Below are 15,340 nucleotides of genomic sequence, written 5' to 3' on the forward strand. Positions count from 1 at the left end.
TGTTTACCCTGGTTACAAGCGAACACATCGCTGAATCGCTGTCACACACAACGATCCAGCGATGTCAGCGGGTGATCAAGCGACGAAAGAAAGTTCCAAACGATCTGCTACGACGTACGATTCTCAGCAGGATCCCTGATCGCTGCTGCGTGTCAGACACTGCGATATCGTAACGATATCGCTAGAACGTCACGAATCGTACCGTCGTAGCGATCAAAATGGCACTGTGTGACAGTACCCATAGTCATGTGGCTCATGATATGGTCAATGATTACTTTTCGTATTGCTGCTTCCCATAAGTGGCAGTAGAGTTCCAGTCCTCTTCCTCTCTGAATAAACTACTTGCAATTTGAATTTCCTAAGAGAGCATTGCATTTTCCCAATTTTGGCCAACTTAGAGCTCTCCAAAAGGAGAAACTTTTCTCTTTAGATCCTTAAAAGTGAACAGATTGTGCGTGGATGTGTGCTGTCCATGATTTTCATTCACTTGTAGACTTGTATGGGTGATATTGATTTGCTATTAGTGATGAGCAAACGTGCTGGGATAAGGCATTATCGGTGCTAACCGAGTGTCTTCGGCGTGCTAGAATAATATGTTCGAGTCCCAGCGGCTGCATGTCTCACGCCTGTTCGACAACCGCAACAAATGCAGGGATTGCCTGTTTGTTAGACAATCCTTTCATGGGTTGCACATGTCAAAAAGCCGCGAGACATGCAGCCGCTGGGACTCGAACATATTATGCCAGCACACGGAAGAAGACACTCAGTTAGCACACGAGCATGGCGAATACCTTATCTGATCACGTTCGCTTTTTCTGTGGACATGTGGCCTGAACATAATACACTTGCTTTGTACTAATAACTGCTGCATCAGTGCCAGTTCACTACTGCTTCTTGACGTTTGCATATTTGCTTAGTAATTTGCATTTTATCGCACATATCTTGACTATTAATAGCCGGCAAAAAACAATAAAAAATCTAACTCTGAGAAAGTTAAAAAAAAGCCAAAAATATATCAGAAATCAAACTCCTTGGAAAAAAAAAGCCCAAATAAATGCCTTTTTATGATGAAAGTCTTAATAAATCTTATTAAATATACCATGTATTAAAAAATATGGGACAGGGCGCAAACAAAGACATAAAAGTGGACAGTATGGTCGGAAATGTTTCCAAGACAACTGAAAGGTTGTAGCACAGAAAACGAAGACAATAAATAATGTTGTGCTACTCCGCGATGATGTGGATGTTATTTCCCCGTGTGATACATCCGGCCGGTGACGTCCTGTGTGAACACTGGGGGTCACTGTGGTATCAGCTGTGATAAGAGCAGAAATAAACTTACCTCAGTCCTTTCATTCCAAATCCTGAAAATTAAAATTGTTCTTCTGCTCTGAAGATATACTACAGGGATTATATTTTCAGAATAAATCAAGTTCTAACACTGCATCAACATTTTATTAATTTGTGGTAAACTAGTTGCTTGATCTTCTGGATTGCTTGATTTACTGGATGCATAAGCTGTAAATATCTGAATACGTTATTTTTTTATGTTTTGCTCATATAAATGACAGAAGAGAAAATCGTCATCACATATTTACACAGTTCCTCAGTATGAAGCAGTGTGTTTCAAATCATGAGGTGACCTAAATTCAGCAGAGAGAATCCTCCTCCATCAGAAATACCGCAGCCCTGTTGGGCAATTGGTTAGGCCAATATGTCCATTATGTCCGGTGTGTATCCTACTGGAAACATCTCATGGTTACCTAAGGAGGACTGGTATACTTCTCCTCAAGCACGGTGACCAACTGAATCTTAAAGGACTCTGCCTCCAGGTTTTGCTCACCTAATCTGAGAGCAGCATAATGTAGGAAAAGAGACCCTGATTCCAACGATGTATCACTAACTTATAGTTTTGATAAAATCATCACTAGAGGACTAGTAAACTTCGTACCAGGTAGTCCTCCTTACTCATGAGCTCTATAAAACCCCACATCTACCCCTGATTGGCCACTTTATGACTATACACAGAAAGCTGCCAATGAGTGGTTTGGGTGCATTTATATGTAGCTCAGCATTCAGGGAACTGGTAAATCTGCAGCAGATAAAACACGGATCAAAACTGAAGCAAGCGGCCCAGTAAGTGACACATCACTGAAATCATGGTCCCTGCCCTATGTCATGTTGCTCTCAGATAAGGTAGAAAAAAAACAGGTAACAGATTCCATTGAAATAAAGGTGAATAACATGATCTGTATGCAGCCTCCCAGTCCCATTCCATGCACAGTGGGTCTTTAGGGCATGGAAACAGTATACCAATTGGAGCCTATGCATTTACACTGATGTAAGCTGTGTGGTGACCCAAATTTGTAAATCATTGCCTTCTGAAGGAAACCTATCAGCAAATTCATGCTGCCAAAACCAAGGGCTGGATGAATATTGTGTATTGTTAACTCTAAAAAGCTGCGATGTTTCAGAGAAAACATACTTTGAAAAGCCATCAGGAGAGCTAGGCATATCGGATGACTAGTCAATGGCAGGTCCTCAGTGCCTTTTCCCTGTCGTGTTCAACTAGATGGAGGAGGAGTGGAGGAGAGTGCGGGGAGAAGCTTCCAGGGCCTGCCCCAGACAAGTCATCTGAGATGCATGGTACCTGACAAACTTCCCATAGTATGGTCTTTCAGAAACACCACAGCCTTTCAGAATAAAACCTACATGACAGCGGTAGCTCATCCAGTCTTTTATTCAGGCTGGTCGTTGTTCAGGCAGCATGAAACGGCCGACAGGTTCCCTTTCAGTGGGACCTTTTGTCGCTTCTATGCAACGACCGGTGGAAGGTGGGTGGGTTGTGGTCAGGTGAGTTTGGGCTTCATATTGGGACCCTGACAACAGCGCCATCTGTACCGCCCATGCGGCCCATTCAGCCTACAGATAAGTGTCTTGCTATATACTTCCAGGATAGCTGACATACTACACACCTCAGTAGCAATCAGATACCTATCAACCCTTCCGAAAACCATCCTGCTAAATTAGGGCAATGTCAGGTTTTCTACAAGCCCTACACCAAAGTGGACTTTCCTTTTCGAGACCTGTGGAACTAAACATGCCTGTCTTAGCAGCGCACATGTAGATATCGAAGGTGAAGAGGAATTTGCACATTGCCACAGTGCCTAATGTTATGGATCTGATCGATTTGTGTCCTAAGAAATATTTTTTTGGAATATTCTTACGTAAGAGTTGCAGAGAAAATGCTCAGGATATTATGTTTTAGTAGTATGGTTTATAATATTGTGTGTACCTTTACAATGTTTTGCTATTCTTTTAGATTTTGCAATTACGGTACTATTTTTTTCAACAATTCAAGAGCCCCATAAAAGCACATAGATAACATAAAAAGAACAGCTTTATCTCCGTGCCTCCCATTGCTTTTATTTTTCCACATAAGTACATATTGTCCTGACATCTATATATGTTCTATGTTCAGTTTTCCAATTATTTTATATCACTTGCTCTCATTTCTTTGTTGTTGTCATCTTCGCAAGGGAACTTTCACTTGTAAATCCTTTTTTATTGGCTTTCACTTCTTTTTTCAAAACCTGTAAAAAAAAATAATCAAGAATAATAGATTATATCGTAGCGGATATGCTCATTGTAGAATTTACACATTCTAAAAGATAAATGTGATGTTTTCTAAGTGTCCATAATAATCACGTATAGGAATAGCTGCTGTTTTCTCCCATTGAATTGGAAACATCCCCAAGTACTCGGGTGGCCCCCAGGCTATGTACTGTACGTGCTGCTACATTAACTGGTAAAGCTGCATCCTAGAGGTCCTCAGGATATAACACATTAAGGCAAAGCCTACGGTAGAGCAGATAATAAGCAGCCAAAAGGTAAAAGTCAGGGTCAGGGCACAATCTACAGTTCAGCAATAAATATCAACCTTAGGGATATTTCTACGTTCTATCACACATGCGTTACTGTATACTGTAATCGAGACTAGAAATAAGAGTATTATTTCAATGACAAAAACAAACCCATAATCATAAATGTGGAAAGATGTTATCAGAGGTAATCAGAAAAGTACATATTATGTAATTTAGGTTTTTATTAATATATTTTCTATTTGTAGCGGTCACATCAGACTGAGATAGCTTTGCTGTGTATACTGGGTCAGAGTCAGCAGAGAGCAGCGGACTGAATGACAGTAATATTGTACTGCTGGAGACCTAGATAAGGATAGATAGTAAGATTACATGACATATACACTAATAAAGCTCTGGTCACGTATCATTATTTCCTGTATTGAAGGAATATTTCTGGAATATTCGCCAACATATACCTCTCACCATAGGTTGCAACCTATGTCGTTGTATAGGATGAGCATCATTTCGCACCAATGGATGAAGAGGCTTTGTAAGGAAAATAGATGCAGTAGGATAACACCATATGGAATATGACGGTGGTAGAAGAGATCAATCCCTCCCTTTTGCATAAGTACGCTCACCATGGGTGTTACGTTCAGGACACAACATCTATCCAGTCGTGTCATTAGTCAGCCGCTGCCCATCCAGTAACAACAGGGCGATAGTCTTTCTTGAATGTAAAACCTGGAAGAAACCTAGAAAGATTTGATGCATGGCTGTCCTGCTTGTTGTGAAAAGTATTGTAGTATTAGGCTTGCTCCTATTTTCCTCTGTGAGTCGACGACTGGTAGCTCCTCCTGTTTCCCTTTTGCGGCTAGCTGCTAACACCACCTTAGAAATAATAAAGAAGGAAAATCGGGGCAAAGCTTTAAGAGGGTTGGTGCTCTGAAATGATGGTAAGGGATATGAATATATCTAAAAAAAAGTTTATTTGCATAAATGCATATGGCTACATGCTTGTTCAATCCTGAGATGCGTAGCCCTAAGAATCTTCAGTTAAACTTTTTCTTTGGATGTATTTGTCTCTCTTATCATCATTTCTGCGTAACAATGCTTTAAGAGAATTCCCCAAATGTATTTTCTTTTAATTTCATCGAATAAATGGTGGTATCAGTGACCAGTCACAAGAGGGGAAGCATGAGCAACTGACGATCGCTGCCTCAACAGATGAAAACAGGAGCATGCTTAACACTAGACTTTTCACAACAGGCAGCGTTGCTGTGCATCCCATCTTCCTAGATTTCTTCCAGCTTCTACATTTGGAACCAATGGACTCACAATGTAAAAAACTATATGCCACTCTGTGTACAATTTTTATTGAGCCCCGCTGTAGTGGAAAACGTTTTTGATTTCCTATATGGTAAAACATAAAAGTCCAATATATGTAAAATGAACACTTAGACTTTGAGTGAATTGGGTCCTATAGATACATTTGGCTTTCAATAATTTCCCTATGTCCGGGCATGTTCAACAATTTGGGTTCTCAAGTCCTCAGACAGTTCTCTTCTCCTCTTTCTGTTCTCCATGCTCGCAATGCAAATATTGAGACAACTTCTCCTCTTTTTATCTGATTTCAGGTGTGATTTTCATATTGCCCACACCTGTTACTTGCCTCAGGTGAGTTTCAACGAGCATTACATGCTTGAAACAAACTTGTTTACCTACAACATCGGAAAGGTACCAGCAATTTTGGCCTGACTGTTTTTGGTGTTTTGCATGAAATTATGTCCAATTTGCATTTTTTCTCTGTTTTTCTGTGTTGTTCCAATACACACAAAAAATAAATATATCCAAGAAAAGGAACAAAATGGAGAAATAAAACACAATAGTGCAATGCACAGAATACATCAATGCCATGAGAAGGAGGACAGTGCAGGATGATAGGATCTTTCAGTCAAGTAGCCATTCTTATTAATTAACTTCATATATTTTATATTTCCGCAGAATCAATTTCTAAGTTACAAGCCGCAAGTAAATGTTGGTGAAGAGGCAGAAACAATGCACATCAATCATTGCAAATTCCAGACTTGTGAATGCATACATTATCAATCTGCTCAGTCCTCCTGGCAGTAATGAAGCCCGGCTCAGAACCCAGGTGACTGCGGTCGTGGCGCTGGGTTTCTTTTCTTGCTGTTACTTTCTGAATATAAACAGAAACCATCATCGCTTGATTCACTTTGCAAATAGAAAACTATCCGCCCTCTACCCTTCGCCAAGCAACACTTATCAGAACGGCGTAGACCAAGGAAAAGGAAACTACAGAGAAGAAAACATTATGGTAATGAATGTGTTGATGAAATACAGAAACAAATGCAAATCCATCCTCACATGGAAATAGAAAATTAATAATTGCGAGCAAAACTGTATTGAGATGGGACTGATGCAAAAATTAGTTAGAAACCAGACAAGTGAGCAGTGCTACAGAATAAATTATGGACAAGATGGGATGGAAACACAAAAATAACCCGCTACTTCAACTCATCTACCATAAGAGCCCTCAAAAATTTGCCAAATTTGAAGATGGAACAATTTACTGCCTGTAGTAAAGTGGTTGTTTAGGATTGGAAAAAAAGGGTTTTTTTTGCTTATAGATAGGTCATGTCTTTAGCTCATCCAAAATGTAATTTTGCTGCAATACTAGATAAAAGTGGCTCCGTTCTGTTCCTGAAGGTAAACCACTCTTCCAACCCCAAATCTTAGATACTACAGTTCCCTGTAATGCATACTTAGAGGCCCTCTAAATTCTCTTTCTTAACACATGGCCGTCAAATAAGATTAGTGTCACAATTCCACCACTCAGTGTGTCTAGCATGCAGTTACTGATGGCTCAGTGCCCAGTCTGGTGCAGGGGTGTGCTGAGCATCAATGTGTTGATTGACAGCTCGGTGTCCAATATGAGACTGGGAGGTCTGACTGTCTTAAGGTGTTCTGAGTCCGCGTGATCACCCAGCTACTTAGCTAGGCTGTTAATCTTCTCTGTATAAATAAAAGTAAGGTTAACCAGCTCACCCCAGCTAGGCGTCCTAGGAAGCACGGAAACTGCAAGGGACCACTTGTAGGTCGAAAACAGGAGAAGATGATCTTCCAAAAGGCAAATTTTTTTTAATTAAAAAAGATTCCATCATAGTTGTAGACACAGCTACGCATTTTGAACATCCATTACGTACTTTAACAAAGCTTCTCTGTACCTAAAGTATTGCTTGATGATCTTTCACTGCCTGACCATGTATCTTGCTCTGACCATCCATCTGTTTAACACTGATTGGACATTGTCACATTGTGTGGAAACACCCCCCATCTAGTAGCACCCAGATGTCAATAAATCCATAATTTACAAGGAGGGTGTATAGGAAAGGCACAATGCATAGTTCTGAGCAAATATGATTTCACAACCTTTGATGTATATTTACCTCAAAAGTCATGTCCCTGCCTTTAATGCAGGCTCTAACACTGGGCCCACATCTTTCCCAACTCTTGATAGCTGATTTAATCATCCATTAGATGCCTTTAACAGCCACGGGTGGAGCAGTGCTCCTCCCGAGGCTGTTAATTTATTAAATCATGCTATCAATCACTGACAGCAGGATTTTACACAAGTCTGCCTGAAGTGTGCCACAAAGCTCGCCCATCGGCGCCCCTGTCATGATGATCAAGGGACGCCGATGACTGTCATGACAGCCGGGGTTCTGCAAAAGACCCCCTTGCCTGTCATTGTGAATCTCCTGTGAAGGCCGACTTGTGGCCGTCATTCATAGGAGATCATGATTTTTGCAGTGCTTAAGCCATGCTATGTGTTACACAAGTGATTGGACGATCATAGCTTCAAGTCTCCTAAGGGGGGACTATTGAAGTCAGTAAAAATTGTAAAAAAAAAAAAAAGTTTAAAAAAATATGAAAAAAATAAAAAAAACAAACACCAAAGTTCAAATCTCCCCCCTTTTGTATCACAGTAAATAAACTATAAAAACAATAAAAATTACATATATTTTGTAGCGTTGCATTCAAAAATGTCCGATCTATCAAAATATAAAAACAATTACTCCGATCGGTAAACGGCGTAATGATAAAAAGAAATCAAAATGCCAGAATTGTTTTTTGTCTTCCACAACAAAGTGCAATAAGAGGCGATCAGAACATTATACCTACCCTAAAATAGTATCAATAAAAATGTCAGCTCAAGCTGCAAAAAGCCCCACTCGGCCCCAGATCACGAAAAATAAAAAAGCTATGTGTCTCAGAAAATGGGGACATAAGCAAAATTAAATTTTCTTACAAATTTTATAATAATTTTTCACCACTTAAATAAAAAAATGCCTATACGTGTTTGGTATCTGTGTCCTTGTACTAACCTGGGGAATCATAATGGCAGGTCAGTTTTACCATATAGTGAACTTGGGAAATAGAAAACCCAAAGAACAATTGTGGACTTGCAGTTTTTTTAAAATTTCACTGCCCTTGGATTTTTTTTTCAGTATTCCGGTACACTATATGGTAAAATCAATAGTGTAATTCAAAAGTAAAGCATGTCCCACAAAAAACAAGCCCTCATATGGCCATATTGATGGAAATATAAAAAAAGGTGTGGCTCTTCGAAAAGGGAAGAGAAAAACAAAAGTTCAAAACAGAAAATTGAAAGGTCTTGAATGAGTTAAAATGATTATTTTTAAGAAGAATACGCAGTTGTTGGTATGTACAGTACATACATCGTCTTTTATTCCAATATCTCGCTTACGTGATATCCAGACTGACATGTCAAGTGTGCACAATGATGATATGTTGATTGCAGAGGTAACATTTCATCTGCAGTATCATCCCTGCTGAGGCCAGTGATGGGCCATCCTGGTCACCTAATGTCGTTATGGACATGATGTCAACATAGAGGGACATAACATAGTAGTGGGAGACCCATGAGACCGGCACCAGCAGCTAGGCTCAGTAATTACTAAGGTAAATGTAACTGATTTTTAGATAATTAATAACACAATAAACTGCAATAACATTCAGGCTAGAAAAAAATACAAGACCTGAAATCTATAGTACTCTCAGGTCCACATTATCTACGACTTGCACAGGAGTCAGGATGGGCCAACGTTCCAGTAAAAAAGCTACAATTGTGCAGTCCCAGCACGAAACGCCTAATCATAAAACATTTATTCCTTTTACCATTGTATCTGATTTATAAAGGAAGCACATAAGGAAAGCTCAAGGAAGCAGCGAAGGAGGAAAGCTAGGAGCGGAGAAAGGTGAATCTCATAGTAGGTACATTCCCGACCAAGAAACTTTTATATCCAAGCAAGAAATACTGCAAAATAATATCTGTAATAACAGCAGCTGAACTGAACACGTCAACCTGTAAAAGAGAAAGGACACCGAGAGAATCAATAAGAAAATGTACAGCCATATTTCTTCTAATTTTTTTAAGCGCTTTCCAATGACAAAATAAGAAGTTAGAGCGCGATGAATAAGTAATGTCTCGCGTGTTCATATTTTCTACTTGCTGATATTTTATTGCAGGTAGATTTTGGATCGACCCAACGTTAAGGGCAATGGGTGTTGTGAACTGTGTTTCTGGGCTCCCTCTGGTGGTCACTAACGGTATTGTGTTAGGTATGTCTTGTTGCAGGCCTGAGCTCCAGCTGTGTCGTTAAGCAGCGGGTGTTTCCTATTTGAATCTCCTCTGGACTCAGTCTCTTGCCTGGCATCGTTGTATCCAGACCTATTTGGTCTCCTCCGGATTCCTTTCAGTCTGCCTCATGCAAGAAAAGCTAAGTCTGTTTTGTACAATTTGGATCGTTTGCATTATTCAGTGTTTTGTCCAGCTTGCTTTACATTTGATTTTTGACTCGCTGGAAGCTCTAGGGGGCTGATATTCTCCCTCCACACCGTCAGTCGATGTGGGGGTTCTTGAATGTTCAGCGTGGATGTTTTGTAGGGTTTTCTGCTAACCGCATAGTCCACTATCTATTTTCTGCTATCTAGACTATTGGGCCTCACTTTGCTGAATCTAGTTCATCTCTACGTTTGTGTTTTCCTCTTGCCTCACCGTTATTATTTGTTGGGGGCTTTCTATATCTTTGGGGTTCAATTTCTCTGGAGGCAAGCGAGGTCTTATTTTTTCCCTCTAGGGGTAGTCAGTTCTCCGGCTGGCTCGAGACGTCTAGAACCAACGTAGGCACGTTCACCGGCTACTTTTAGTTGTTTGTGTGAGGATCAGGTATGCGGTTAGCCCAGTTTCCACCTCCCTAGAGCAGTATTTTTTTTTTTTTGCTATCTTGCCGGAATATCAGAGATCCTCTGCCATTGGGATCATAACAGTATGCCAGGCCAACAGTAAATGTTTAATGCATCGCAGAAGCGGGATTAAAAAGAAGTTCTGAGGTTTTTTTTGTTGTTTTTTTTTTTTTTTTTTTGCTGCAGTTTGCCTAGCTTCTTCCATCCCCTTTTTCTCTGAGTGGCTGAAACTCTGCTGCAGATATGAATGTCCAGACTTTGACTTCTAGTGTGGATCAGCTTGCTGCTAGGGTGCAAAGCATTCAGGATTTTGTTATCCATAGCCCTATGTCTGAACCAAAAATACCTATTCCTGAGCCGTTTTTTGGAGATAGATCTAAATTCCTGAATTTTAGGAATAATTGTAAATTGTTTCTGTCTCTGAAACCTCGTTCCTCTGGTGATTCCGCTCAGCAAGTTAAGATTGTTATTTCCTTCTTGCGCGGCGACCCTCAGGACTGGGCCTTCTCTCTGGCGCCAGGAGATCCTGCATTGGTGAATGTTGATGTGTTTTTTCTGGCACTTGGTTTGCTTTATGAGGAGCCTAATCTTGAAAATCAGGCTGAAAAAATGTTGCTGGTTATCTCTCAGGGTCAGGACGAAGCTGAGGTATATTGCCAAAAATTTCGGAAATGGTCCGTGCTTACTCAATGGAATGAGTGTGCACTGGCCGCAAATTTCAGAAATGGTCTTTCTGAAGCCATTAAAGATGTGATGGTGGGGTTTCCTATCCCTACAGGTCTAAATGATTCAATGGCTCTAGCCATTCAAATTGATCGACGTTTGCGGGAGCGCAAATCTGATAATCCTTTGGCGGTGCTGTCTGAACGGTCACCTGATTCTATGCAATGTGACAGAATTCTGACCAGAGCCGAGCGACAAAATCATAGACGTCAAAATGGGTTGTGTTTCTACTGTGGTGATTCAACACATGTTATCTCAGCATGCTCTAAACGTTTAAAGAAAAAAGTTAATCCTGTCGCCATTGGTACTTTTCAGCCTAAGTTTATTTTGTCTGTGACTTTAATTTGTTCATTATCTTCTTACTCAGTTATGGCTTTTGTGGATTCTGGTGCTGCTTTAAGTCTGATGGATTTGTCGTTTGCCAAGCGCTGCGGTTTTGTCCTGGAGCCTTTGGAAAATCCTATTCCTCTAAGAGGAATTGATTCTACGCCATTGGCAGAGAATAAACCTCAGTATTGGACGCAGGTGACCATGTGCATGACTCCTGTACATCAGGAGGTGATTCGTTTTTTGGTACTGCATAAAATGCATGATGTTGTCGTTTTGGGTCTGCCATGGTTACAGGCCCATAATCCAGTTTTAGATTGGAAAGCTATGACTGTGTCTAGTTGGGGGTGTCAGGGGATTCATGGCGATTCTCCATTGGTGTCTGTTGCTTCTTCTACTCCTTCTGAGATCCCTGAGTTTTTGTCAGACTTTCAGGATGTATTTAATGAGGCCAGGTCCAGTGCCCTTCCTCCTCATAGGGACTGTGATTGTGCTATAGATTTGATTCCTGGTAGTAAGTTTCCTAAGGGACGACTCTAATTTATCTGTGCCAGAGCATGCCGCGATGCGGAGTTATATAAAGGAGTCTTTGGAGAAGGGACATATTCGCCCATCCTCGTCCCCTCTTGGTGCAGGATTCTTTTTTGTGGGCAAGAAAGACGGGTCTCTGAGACCTTGTATTGATTATCGTCTTCTGAATAAGATCACTGTTAAATTTCAGTATCCTTTGCCATTGTTGTCTGATTTGTTTGCTCGGATTAAGGGATCCAGTTGGTTTACCAAGATAGATCTTCGTGGTGCGTATAACCTTGTGCGCATAAAGCAGGGAGATGAATGGAAAACGGCATTTAATATGCCTGAGGGTCATTTTGAGTACCTGGTGATGCCTTTCGGATTATCTAATGCTCCTTCTGTGTTTCAGTCCTTCATGCATGACATCTTCCGGAAATATCTGGATAAATTTATGATTATTTATCTGGATGATATTTTGGTTTTTTCTGATGATTGGGAGTCCCATGTGAACCAGGTCAGGATGGTGTTTCAGGTTTTGCGGGAGAATGCTCTATTTGTGAAGGGCTCAAAATGTATCTTTGGGGTACAGAAGGTTTCTTTTTTGGGTTTTATTTTTTCCCCTTCTACTGTGGAGATGGACCCAGTTAAGGTCCGTGCCATTCATGACTGGACTCAGCCCACGTCTGTTAAGAGCCTGCAGAAGTTCTTGGGCTTTGCTAATTTTTACCGTCATTTTATCGCTAATTTCTCCAGCGTGGTTAAACCTTTGACGGATATGACCAAGAAGGGTTCTGATGTTGCGAATTGGTCTCCTGCGGCCGTGGAGGCCTTTCGGGAGCTGAAGCGTCGGTTTACTTCAGCGCCAGTCTTGTGCCAGCCGGATGTCTCTCTTCCCTTCCAGGTTGAAGTTGATGCTTCTGAAATTGGTGCAGGGGCTGTTTTGTCGCAAAAAAGTTCTGATGGCTCCGTGATGAAGCCATGCGCCTTCTTTTCAAGGAAATTTTCGCCTGCTGAGCGGAACTACGATGTTGGTAATCGGGAGTTGTTGGCCATGAAGTGGGCATTTGAGGAGTGGCGACATTGGCTCGAGGGAGCTAGACATCGTGTGGTGGTCTTGACTGATCATAAAAATCTGATTTACCTCGAGTCTGCCAAGCGCCTGAATCCTAGACAGGCCCGTTGGTCGTTGTTTTTCTCCCGTTTTGACTTTGTGGTCTCGTACCTGCCTGGTTCGAAGAACGTGAAGGCTGATGCACTTTCTAGGAGTTTTGTGCCTGATTCTCCGGGAGTCTCTGAGCCGGCTGGTATTCTCAGAGAGGGTGTAATTTTGTCTGCCATTTCCCCAGATTTGCGACGAGGGCTGCAAAAATTTCAGGCTGATAGGCCTGATCGTTGTCCACCAGAGAGATTGTTTGTCCCTGATGGATGGACCAACAGAGTTATTTCTGAGGTTCATTCTTCGGTGTTGGCGGGACATCCTGGGATTTTCGGTACCAGAGATTTGGTGGCCAGGTCCTTTTGGTGGCCTTCCTTGTCGCGGGATGTGCGTTCTTTTGTGCAGTCCTGTGGGATTTGTGCTCGGGCTAAGCCTTGCTGTTCTCGTGCCAGCGGGTTGCTTTTGCCCTTGCCTATCCCGAAGAGGCCTTGGACGCACATTTCCATGGATTTCATTTCGGATCTTCCGGTGTCTCGGAAGATGTCTGTCATCTGGGTGGTGTGCGATCGTTTTTCTAAAATGGTCCATTTGGTGCCCTTGCCTAAGTTGCCTTCCTCCTCTGATTTGGTTCCTTTGTTCTTTCAGAATGTGGTTCGTTTGCATGGCATCCCTGAGAATATTGTATCTGACAGAGGATCCCAGTTTGTGTCCAGATTCTGGCGATCCTTTTGTGCTAAGATGGGTATTGATTTGTCTTTTTCGTCGGCTTTTCATCCTCAGACTAATGGCCAGACCGAGCGAACTAATCAGACGTTAGAGACTTATTTGAGATGTTTTGTTTCTGCTGATCAGGACGACTGGGTTACCTTTTTGCCACTGGCCGAGTTTGCCCTTAATAATCGGGCTAGTTCTGCCACCTTGGTTTCACCCTTTTTCTGCAACTCTGGTTTTCATCCTCGTTTCTCCTCGGGTCAGGTTGAACCTTCTGACTGTCCTGGGGTTGATTCTGTGGTGGATAGGTTGCTGCGGATTTGGAACCATGTGGTGGACAATTTGAAATTGTCACAAGACAAGGCCCAGCGGTTTGCCAACCGCCGCCGTGGTGTGGGTCCCCGACTTCGTGTTGGGGATTTGGTTTGGTTGTCTTCTCGGCATGTTCCTTTGAAAGTCTCCTCTCCTAAGTTCAAGCCTCGCTTTATCGGTCCTTATAAGATTTTGGAAATCCTTAACCCGGTGTCTTTTCGCTTGGACCTTCCAGTGTCTTTTGCTATTCATAATGTGTTCCATAGGTCCTTGTTGCGGCGGTACGTGGTGCCTATGGTTCCTGCTGTTGAGCCTCCTGCCCCGGTTTTGGTTGAGGGCGAGTTGGAGTACGTGGTGGAGAAGATTCTGGATTCTCGTATCTCTAGACGGAAACTCCAGTATTTAGTTAAGTGGAAAGGCTATGGTCAGGAGGATAATTCCTGGGTTGTCGCCTCTGATGTTCATGCAGCTGATTTGGTTCATGCCTTTCACGCTGCTCATCCTGATCGCCCTGGGGGTCTTGGTGAGGGTTCGGTGACCCCTCCTCAAGGGGGGGGTACTGTTGTGAACTGTGTTTCTGGGCTCCCTCTGGTGGTCACTAACAGTATTTTGTGTTAGGTATGTCTTGTTGCAGGCCTGAGCTCCAGCTGTGTCGTTAAGCAGCGGGTGTTTCCTATTTGAGTCTCCTCTGGACTCAGTCTCTTGCCTGGCATCGTTGTATCCAGACCTATTTGGTCTCCTCCGGATTCCTTTCAGTCTGCCTCATGCAAGAAAAGCTAAGTCTGTTTTGTACAATTTGGATCGTTTGCATTATTCAGTGTTTTTGTCCAGCTTGCTTTACATTTGATTTTTGACTCGCTGGAAGCTCTAGGGGGCTGATATTCTCCCTCCACACCGTCAGTCGATGTGGGGGTTCTTGAATGTTCAGCGTGGATGTTTTGTAGGGTTTTCTGCTAACCGCATAGTCCACTATCTATTTTCTGCTATCTAGACTATTGGGCCTCACTTTGCTGAATCTAGTTCATCTCTATGTTTGTGTTTTCCTCTTGCCTCACCGTTATTATTTGTTGGGGGCTTTCTATATCTTTGGGGTTCAATTTCTCTGGAGGCAAGTGAGGTCTTATTTTTTCCCTCTAGGGGTAGTCAGTTCTCCGGCTGGCTCGAGACGTCTAGAACCAACGTAGGCACATTCAACGGCTACTTTTAGTTGTTTGTGTCAGGATCAGGTATGCGGTTAGCCCAGTTTCCACCTCCCTAGAGCAGTATTTATTTTTTTGCTATCTTGCCGGAATATCAGAGATCCTCTGCCATTGGGATCATAACAAATGGGGTACTCGACACCGGGTCCTTCGGTTCGGGGGAATGTCACGGTGGCCCGACCCGGTCCGTGGCCCTTTGAGAAAAGAGTTTTTATGGTTTTGGGAAAGGTCTTTAAAGGGGAAGT

General features: G+C 42.2%; 1 protein-coding gene across 4 annotated transcripts in view; it reads right to left on the reverse strand.

The window, feature by feature from the left end:
* Positions 1-2,171: 2,171 nt before the first annotated feature.
* Positions 2,172-15,340, reverse strand: part of ODAD1 (outer dynein arm docking complex subunit 1) — a 346,929-nt gene continuing 333,760 nt past the window's right edge. For 2 of the 4 annotated variants that reach the window (XM_077259489.1, XM_077259486.1), the window contains exon 15: positions 2,172-3,593. In XM_077259489.1, the coding sequence (XP_077115604.1) occupies positions 3,510-3,593 (84 nt within the window). In that variant the 3' untranslated portion in view covers positions 2,172-3,509. The remainder of the gene's footprint in view (positions 3,594-15,340) is intronic. The other 2 variants (XM_077259488.1, XM_077259487.1) reach the window with 1 other exon arrangement.

Source organism: Ranitomeya variabilis, chromosome 4 (assembly GCF_051348905.1).
Source record: "Ranitomeya variabilis isolate aRanVar5 chromosome 4, aRanVar5.hap1, whole genome shotgun sequence".
Lineage (NCBI taxonomy): Eukaryota > Metazoa > Chordata > Amphibia > Anura > Dendrobatidae > Ranitomeya > Ranitomeya variabilis.